We start from the raw sequence: 10,041 nt of genomic DNA on the forward strand, positions 1-10,041 counted from the left end.
ATGCCTCTTGTGTGAAAATTAACTTCTCTTTGCAGATGCATCATTTAGAAAAAATTGACTTAAACCAACCTTTGCTGACACTCCACCCTTTGGGTATTGCTTCTGGGGTTTATGTGTAATAACATGTTTTTAAAATGTGAACTCACACACCTATAGACCAGTGTGCAATAGTCTTTTCTACCATTATGGTACTCTGTTCATTCTATTCTTCGTCTACTAGTTCTACTTCAGAATACTGGAGGATGTAATTTTTTTTTATTATTATTTCCACATATAAAATGAATGGAGAGCTCATATTGAAAATTTACATTAGTTTTTTTTTAACATAAAATGTGACAGGAACCGAGCTGTAGGAGCACCAGGCTTGTTCTGATGTGTGCATGCAAGCAATGCTGCAAAATGGATAGAGTTGACTCACTCATGTGGACAATTTCTCACTGTTCCTTCAGTTTCCTGGATGCATAGAAAATATATACCCCTGTTAAAAGGGCTAGACTTTGTGACAAAAAAATATATCTAAATTTAATACAAAGTTAAGTATTTCCTCTAGTCTGGTCTCTTAGTGAAGTGATCTAATGCATACAGGATATATCCAGAATGAATCAGGTGAGGAGAGGTTTGACAACCTTAATTTTCAGAAACTCTGCAAGAATAACTCCTCTTCTTGTTGTTTTTCGATTTGGTGCTATTAACCGTACTGTAATTCTAAATTTGTTTTGTGGCTCATCCAAGAGATGATTCCTGCATTGTTGAGTGGCATACAGAAAATTCTAGAGCATTTATTTGCTTTTTTGTTGTTGTTGTTGTTGTTGTTGCAGGTAGAAGAAGCTGAAGCCAGGCGCCTCTTCCAGCAAATTCTGTCAGCTGTGGATTACTGCCATAGGCATATGGTGGTTCACAGAGATTTGAAACCGGAGAATGTGCTGCTGGATGCACACATGAATGCCAAGATAGCTGATTTTGGTATGTGACCCTAATAGCATTCCAAAAATGTAATTGGCTATGAGCCATTCCCCCTGGACGGTGTCAATGTTAACATCCTTCAGGGAATTCAGTGTTATTTTCCATCGCCATTAGAAGCCTCTGCATTCCTGTGAAGAGCTCTTTTCATTGAAAACATTGGCTTCATCTTCTCCAAGGTAGTAAACTCTAGGTTGGCTGAAAGGTTTTCAATAGAACAACAACAAAATTAGGAAGTTAGATTCCAGGCAGATTCTGAGCCATTTTTAGAACAAGTATTTTTTCTATTATTTATTTTATGGGGAGTATTATTCAGCCAGGTGAACTTGGTATTGTTAACTAAATTGGTATTGTTAACAACTTCATTGGAAAATACATGGTGAATTATCACTGGTGGCAGGTGTTACCCATATCTCTCTTTACCTTCCCACCCCAATGAAGAAAATAAATTTACAAAATCATCTGCTCTAGTGTCTGTCATTCCACCAGTCTTAAGTGAGCAAAATAACTAATTGGTTTTCTTAAATACAAACTAGTATGTGTACTTTTAAAATAAATAACTTTCATTTTTTCCCCTATCATCTATTTTACTGCCCCTTCAAGTAGAAATGGCAGAATATAGAAATATATCACCCCAACCCCCGGTCCGTGGACCAATACCGGGCCATGGCATGCAAGCAACCGGTCTGCACAAACAAGCAAAGCCCTATCTATGGGATGCAAGCAGCACACAAACCCATGTGCTCTCTGGTCCGTGGAAAATCTTTTCTCCATGGAACCAGTTCCTGGTACCCAAAAGGTTGGAGACCTCTGACTTAAACTAATGCTCATCTTCATGCTAGATAAATAACAGTATTCCAGGTCAGGTATAAAATACAAAGTTTTAGATCTGTTTGTCTGGACATCCAGAACTTTTTCCTCTAGGTCTCTGTGAGCAAAATTTAATTATAGGTAGGATTAATTTGGATGCAAGAGTCTGTAGAAAAAAATGATATTCTATACATATATATGAAGGAAATGTCTAGAAGAAGCCGACATCCACACCATGGAGCAAACCATAATCAATCATAATGTATTACTTGGTGATTGTTTAGTTCGTAAGCAAAAAAGTAGCATAGCTCTAGGATTGTTTTGTTATTTTATAGCTAGTAATTCTATTCTATTCTATTCTATTCTATTCTATTCTATTCTATTCTATTCTATTCTATTCTATTCTATTTTTATTCTCACTGTAATTTCCCAGTTAAAGTTCCGCTGCCTGACACCTTTTTGCTTCATCTATATAGTGAATACCTAAAAAGTTTTCTTTTTTTAGGGCTGTCCAATATGATGTCAGATGGTGAATTCCTGAGAACCAGTTGTGGCTCACCCAACTATGCAGCACCAGAAGTAATCTCCGGAAGGTAAAAGATGAAGGAAATGATTGCATGTTGAAATGTTTGGGGAATGAAGTAAAAAAATAGTTTATGTTATTAATTTAAGTAATGAGAGTTACATGATTTTATTTTTAAAAAAGAAACAACAGTCTAAAAAGAGGGTGGCAGATACCATGAGTCGACCAATAGGAAGAAAAATTTTATTTCAGTTTAGCTGACAAAACATTACCAAATGGATTCTTCTGTACTGTGTTGCTAAGTATCGACCACTTGGAGTGCTAAAGAATATATTCAGGGATACTTGGAGAAGGTGGAAGAGAGATCAAAGAGGAGAGGTATCAACACAAAATGATCAAGAGAAGGAGGAGGAAGGTTCCATAATTTCCCATCATCATTTTGAGTGAAGGCAATTATTTAGCACTGCTTTCCTCTTCTTTTCCGAACTATTTAATATTATATTAAGAAATAGATTAATGACATTTTTCTTCAGACTGTATGCTGGCCCAGAAGTTGATATCTGGAGCTGTGGTGTTATTCTTTATGCTCTTCTCTGTGGGACTCTTCCTTTTGATGATGATCATGTTCCAACCCTGTTTAAAAAAATCCGGGGAGGCGTCTTCTACATTCCTGAATACCTCAATCGTTCAATAGCAACCCTGCTGATGCATATGCTGCAGGTTGATCCACTCAAACGAGCCACCATCAAGGACATACGGTAAGTCTGTGCCAAAATTCTAACAGGCCGCTTGATTAACATTTTTCTAAAGTAAGAAAGAAGAGGATTGCCGGAAAAATGCGTTCATTGTGTAATTTGATAGTAGAAAGAGATTGGACAATCATTTCCAATCTGATTAAACATAGACTGAAAGTTGTTAATTAAAATAAATTGAATTTGGAGTCTTCATAAACAGATATGAGAAAAGCTGAGATGAGATTTAAAATAATCTTGAATAATAAAATAGCGTGTAAATGAAATCTCATGTAATAAAGGTACATTTTAACAAGCTGCAAAATTGTTTAGCTAAAAAAACACATAATATATATATATATAAGAGCCTTAATTAATTCATGATACTCTGTAGCAATTACGCCACTGCATGGATTGGATTTCTATCCTTTGTTTCAGCCTTATTTCAATATCTCTAGGTGTGCCACATTCCAAAACTCTGAAACCTTCATACAATATATGATTTGAACTATTGATTGTGCATATATGTTCTGTTGGGGGATACAAGGGATCTCTTTAATATTAATGAACTCTAGATCTGTCAAGTTAAAGTTTACCTTTTCCTTGGATTCAAGAGTTTCTTGCCTAGTATATTCCACAATTATTTTTTCATATCTAGAAGCTTATCAAGAACACATGAATCAGTCCTGAGGCATCATAAGCCTCTGACCATTAAAACTGAACACGTTGTGCAAGCATACAAAATTGTTATCACCATTAAACATTTTCTCTTGTAGGATTGGTTTGTTTTACAATTTTAACTTAATTTGATGGAAAAGAAATTGTTTTCATTTCTTTCTTGCAAAGGATAGCATTTCAGTAAAATCCTCAGGGAGATGGAGGGATCTTGCATTAATGTAGTTATAAGATGATTAAATGTTATATATATGTGTGTGTGTCCTTAATAGTATTAAAAACACAAATCCTGGGTATACACATAATGTGAAATAAAATAAGGTGATCACCAGGATAAAATCATAAACACAAATGTTTAATCTATAAAACCAAGCTTTCGTCGGCCACACTACCGACATCGTCAGGGTATAAAATGCTGGATCCGGGAGTCCGTTTTTATGTGGCTGGCTGCCTCTGCGCTTTGACCCTGGATCGGGTCATTGGTCCGCTCATTAGCATCGGCTGTGTAGTTCTTAAAGGGGCCTTTTCTAAAGTTGTCCTCTCCTCTCCAATTGCTGTTGTTTTCTTTGTGCGTGTGTGGGTGCCTGGAGATCCGCTGTTCATCCGCTCCCCGTTGTCTCTCCCCACCCCCTCATTCATCTTAGTTTGCCTCTGTAATTGCTGCGCTATCTAGCGTGTGTGCTTCAAGCTCTGTTCTTCTATTTGTCAGCCCTGTTGCTTTCCTTGCCCGTGTGTAAACTCCTGGGGGTTGGTCGTCTCGTTCCTGTTTCTTATCGCCCCCCCCTTCTCTCTCTCGCTAACGGGTGAGCTCCTGTGTGTGTTAATGGGTTGCTAACCGGGCGTGTCTTTGGAATGGCTCCACTACTTGTTACCCTCATTGCCCTCTCAGTACATATATGAGAGCGCAGGAGGTACCCATCCCGTTTGCGCTCGCTATTACTCACCTGTTCTCCCGTTGATCGGGGCTGTAATTCTATTGCCGAGTCATTCACAAGACACGCCAACAGCAATTGGAGAAGAGAGGACAACTTTAAAAACGATCCAGGGTCAAAGTGCAGAGGCAGCCAGCCACATAAAAACGGACTCCCGGATACAGCATTTTATACCCTGACGATATCGGTAGTGTGGCCGACAAAAGCTTGGTTTTGTAGATTAAATATTTGTGTTTATGATTTTATCCTGGTGATCACCTTATTTTATTTCATATATATATAGTCACCTTTCCAGCATTCTACAGTATTTCTGGGTTTTCATTGTTCAGTTAAATTCTCATGGGAGACCTTAGGCAGAAACCTTTTCATATAAGAAAGTTTGGACATACTATATGGGATATTATATCTGATAATGTGATAATAATAAGTAGAAGTACTACAACAATAGCACTTTTGCTACTCACCACAATCAAGTAATCTCAAAAAGACTTTCCAATTGCCCCAAATGCTCTGAAAAGTTACATTACATGATGAAAAACATTTGGGAGATTGAAAGAGATTTTAATACACTATTAAAAACGGCATTATTGTAACGAGTAACATTTTTATTTTCTTCTAGAGAGCACGAATGGTTCAAACAAGATCTGCCCAGTTATTTGTTCCCAGAAGATCCATCATATGATGCCAATGTCATGGATGATGATGCTGTGAGGGAAGTTTGTGAGAAATTTGAATGCACCGAGTCAGAAGTGATGGCCAGTTTGTACAGTGGAGATCCTCAAGACCAGCTTGCGGTAGCTTATCACCTGATCATTGACAACAGGCGAATCATGAATCAGGCCAGTGAGTTCTACCTCGCTTCCAGCCCACCCAGTGGCTCTTTTATGGATGACTCTATGCATATCCCCCCAGGAGTGAAACCTCATCCAGAAAGAATGCCTCCTCTAGTTGCAGATAGTCCCAAAGCAAAAAGCTCTTTGGATGCATTGAACACCACTAAGCCAAAATCATTGACTGTGAAAAAAGCCAAGTGGCATTTAGGAATACGAAGTCAAAGCAAGCCTTACGATATCATGGCTGAAGTTTATCGGGCCATGAAACATCTGGATTTTGAGTGGAAGGTAAGAATAGCAGTGCCATGTGGCTCTTGAAAGCTTTTCAGATGAGTAATCCATGAATTTTATGTACTTATGTACCTTTTAATTTAAAGCATGTGAATGCTACCTTTGAAAGTGTCCTCAAAATTCTGACCATCGCAGGACCTCCAAGGTCACATGATCACAACCCAGGAATTTAGCAGCTGACCTGGATTTCCAACCATTGCAGCTTCTACAGACGAGATGGCCAATCCATTCACTAGCATTTGTGTTCCACTGCCTGATAAATGCAGTGGAAAAGAATCCCTTTTCTATAGTTTTTATATATGTTCATTGAAAGCTTCTGATGAAGAATCAGGCTCTTTATATGTTGAAAATTATATATGCCATGTATCACATGGGAATAAAGCTCAAATATAACTTAAACATATTGTCTAATTGATTAAAATTTCATGGACAGAGAGCCTGAGCAGAGGCAGCATATTTCTTCATCTCTGTTCATCCTGACTTTCTCCCCTGTAGGATAATATTTAATAGCACATACAGACTGCCCCCGAGTAATATTTTACATTTTGGTATGCAGTTTTTCTTCCTAGAGAGCTAAGTCTTAAAATCCATAATCTGTCCAGGAAAGCTTAACTTTTTATTATCTATCTATCTATCTATCTATCTATCTATCTATCTATCTATCTATCTATCTATCTATCTATCTATCTATCTATCTATCTATCTATCTATCTATCTATCTATCTAATCTAATCTAATCTAATCTAATCTAATCTATCGTCTGTCTGTCTCTTTCTCTGTCTCTCTGTCTGTCTGTCTGTCTATCATCTATCAAATTTCTAAACCATCCATCTCCCAACAACATGTATCTCAATGCAGGGTGGCAACTTGCTAAAGTTCCTGTATGAACAAAGCTATAATTAAGCAAGCTGGTTGGAGAATTTTCACGTAGAATAAATGACTTATCTTTCTCAACTATCTTTCATTGTCTCTAATCTATACTAGCAATGCCTAGAACAGAAAATGCTAATGTTAAGAAATCGAAAGAAGGTTCTGTTAAGAGACTTTTATAAAATCTCTAGGGAAATGTTATTTGATAGTTTTTTGCGGAATTATGGAAAATCCTATTTATATTTTTTCTCAAACTGTGGCACTGAGATTAAACTAAGTTAAGATGCATTTTTCAGTTTCCTGAAAGGCATATGCCACTGAACTGAACTGGATATATTACAGAAGAGAAATGTCTGAGATTACATTCCTTCGTTTTGTGTGAAATTGTTTTTTTGAAATACGAAATTAAAATTCTTTTTCCTTTTCCACAATTATGTTTTTCTCAAATGGTGATTATGTGTTTAGGTGGTGAATGCCTATCATCTTCGGGTGCGTAGAAAAAATCCAGTTACAGGAAATTACATGAAAATGAGTTTGCAGCTGTATCAGGTGGACAGTCGCAGCTATCTCTTGGACTTTAAAAGCATCGATGGTATGTAGGAAATACTGCAGAAATACTTCCAAGCTTGAAGGAAGACTAAAAAAAAAACCAACAACCTCAAAATAGCTCTCTCTTCTCTTTCCCCCCATCACACTTTATACCTACTTTGTGATTCTACTAGTCAGAACAATTGTTGTTTAGCAACACTTCTTCAGTCCATTTCTCATCACTTGGTATTAACTGTGACAGATTAATGACACATGTGGGTAAAAAGAAAGATTTCTGCTTCTTGCAAGATTCATAATAATCCCTCAGCAGGAAATATTCTTGCAAGCCTTTTCTGATCACAGACCATTTCTGAACCCCTAACAGCATTTTCTCCACAAGTGATGAATTTCCTTTCCCCCCACCCCCCTACCCCAGATGATTCCATTATTCTTGTTTCTGTTAGTTGAAACTATATCATTAGTATCACTTTCAGTTCATTATCTCCAAAAAACACCTCAATTCCTTGGTTTTCTTTTTACCCTTTGTGATTTTCCCACATTCTTGGATGCAGTGAGATGTCTAAACTCTAGATGCTAAAACAAATTAGAGAAATGTTTATGCATACAGTTTGCTCATAAAATTGATTCATAAAAGATATACACACTACTTTCCCAGACTTGTAAACTAGTGATCAAAATTTGTGAAAATTCAGTCCAGTTTCAGTAACTATTTATAAATTAAAGCAAAGTCATACTCTTATATGAGTTATCTCAGTATTTTTCAAACTTGGCAATTGGGCAACCCTGCGTGCTGCTAGGGAATTCTGGGAATTAAAGTCCATACATCTTAAAGCTGCCTAGTTTGAAAGACACTGATTTATCTGAGGTGACTCTGAACTTAATGGAAAATGCATGTATGATTTTATTCTTGGACATGTAACATTTTGCTTGAGATTGGGATTGAAGTTGAGATAGCTGTCAGTAGTTTTGAAGACAGCTACAAGCCACTTAAGGTGAAGGGAAAGGGTCAGGTTTCTAGAATAGTGAAGAGCATAAAAGTGGTCTCAAAGGTGCTTTTTCAAGAGGCAACTGGACTTTCATCCAAGAAGCTTCTTCAAGCGAAACGTCTTCAAAGAAAAACAAGAACATCCAGTTGCCTCTTGAAAAAGCACCTTTGACACAACCGTGACCTGGATGACTGAGAATCTCCACAGACAGCATAAAAGAGGCATAATTATGGTGAAATATTTGAAGAAAAGCATGACTTGAAAGAAATAAGAGTAGCAATGCAATTAAAACAATTACTTATGCAGCATAGAAATGCTGCATAAGTAATTGTTCCTTCTCCTTCTTTCAAGAAGACATTAGAAGTCTAGGACTTTACAGAGAGAATGGGGAATTACAGGAGACTATTGACTGAGATGTTTGGAGATTGTGTAGGAAGCCGCTGGTAGAAGCTGCTTCCATTTCATGGAAATGGGGATGATGATGGTGATGATGATGAGGAGGAGGAGGGTGATGATGGTGAGGATGATCATGAGTAGAAAGAGGTATAAAATAAGAGCAGGAGCTTACCTCAGTCTATTCTTCAAACCAGCCTTTGTTAGGTGAGTTGCCCAGCATCATAAAAGGTAAACTAGGAGTAAAACAGAAGAGTAGAGGGAAACTTTAGCCTCCTGCCAGCTCAAGATGTTGCTTTAAATCATTTCTCTGTATTTTTAAGATGATGTCGTGGAACAAAGATCGGGCTCTTCTACACCTCAACGCTCAAGCTCAGCAGCTCGTTTGCACAGACCAAGACTAAGTCTTGACTCCGCCACTGTTGATTGCCAGTCACTTTCTGGGTCCCCTACTGGCTCTTTGACTGGGAGCATGTCCTCTGTGACCCCACGCCTTGGGAGCCATACAATGGATTTCTTTGAAATGTGTGCCAGTCTCATTATGGCTCTGGCTGGCTGACAGGTATCATTCAGAGGCTTGATTTCAGTGGGTGAGCATAGACCTTGGTAAACCTTGTACTCAAGCTGAGTCAGGAGTGCACGGCACGTGGCAAAGAAAGTCTCATTTTGGACGTACAAATATCAGATTCTGTACCCAGAAAATACTTCATATATTTAGGAGAGAAGACAAAGGTGTTCAATTTAAAGTAAATCTATCTGCAGATTTTGCTGTATTTTTGCCAGGAATTTGGGATTGTTGATGTTATTTCATAAGTATGGTAGAAATGATGAGCAGTGGAGTTAGTGCTTAACAGATGTGAAGACTGAGGACTTCAGCCAACAGCTGGTAGCTATTGGATTCTAGTAGCTGCCATTCAAAATCAGATGCTGCACTGCTGCCAAAAATCTGAAAAATCTCTACAATTGAAGAATCCATAAATTCACGCCATATTGAATGAACAGTGCAATAATATTCCTGGAAGCTTGACCATCAAAGATTTTTTTTAAAAAATAAAAACTTACTTTAGAAAACAAAAGCAATAGAATCCTAGATAGAATTAATTTAGGTTATACTCATGGAAGGAAGGTTTGTCTCTGCTGTTCTTCCATGTATTATCACATGCAAAAATCACCCATAGGATAGGACTGTAGCTCAGCGAGAAGTGCAATTTTTTTTGATATCAGATTTTAAATAATTATAATTTAGACCTAGATATTTAAGTTTGGAAATATATTATGACAGGCCAAGCTTGGCCAAACTTCATATACTTTTTTTTCTTCTATGGAAATGCTTTTGGAACGCTTGGAAGTCAATAGTGCTTTTTTATCCTACTCCATGGATTCATCTGAAATATTTATTGCAGTCTACCTCCTAAACAGTGTAAAACAGGATTCAAGACTTGCTGACTCAAGAGCAGAGATCTAGAAGAAAGCACCTGGAGCATCAGA

At 37.5% G+C, this 10,041-nt stretch overlaps 1 protein-coding gene across 1 annotated transcript in view; it reads left to right on the forward strand.

Moving 5' to 3' along the window:
* The window catches only part of PRKAA2 (protein kinase AMP-activated catalytic subunit alpha 2), a 21,791-nt gene extending 12,581 nt beyond the window's left edge, over nt 1-9,210 (forward strand). The window contains exons 4-9 of the mRNA XM_015815027.1: nt 819-963; nt 2,276-2,363; nt 2,827-3,051; nt 5,251-5,752; nt 7,091-7,217; nt 8,877-9,210. Coding sequence (XP_015670513.1) covers nt 819-963; nt 2,276-2,363; nt 2,827-3,051; nt 5,251-5,752; nt 7,091-7,217; nt 8,877-9,112 — 1,323 coding nt within the window. The 3' untranslated portion in view covers nt 9,113-9,210. The remainder of the gene's footprint in view (nt 1-818; nt 964-2,275; nt 2,364-2,826; nt 3,052-5,250; nt 5,753-7,090; nt 7,218-8,876) is intronic.
* The last annotated feature ends 831 nt before the right edge of the window (nt 9,211-10,041 follow it).

The sequence above is a fragment of the Protobothrops mucrosquamatus genome, unplaced genomic scaffold (assembly GCF_001527695.2).
Source record: "Protobothrops mucrosquamatus isolate PMUCROS unplaced genomic scaffold, P.Mucros_1.0 scaffold304, whole genome shotgun sequence".
Classification (NCBI taxonomy): Eukaryota; Metazoa; Chordata; class Lepidosauria; order Squamata; family Viperidae; genus Protobothrops; species Protobothrops mucrosquamatus.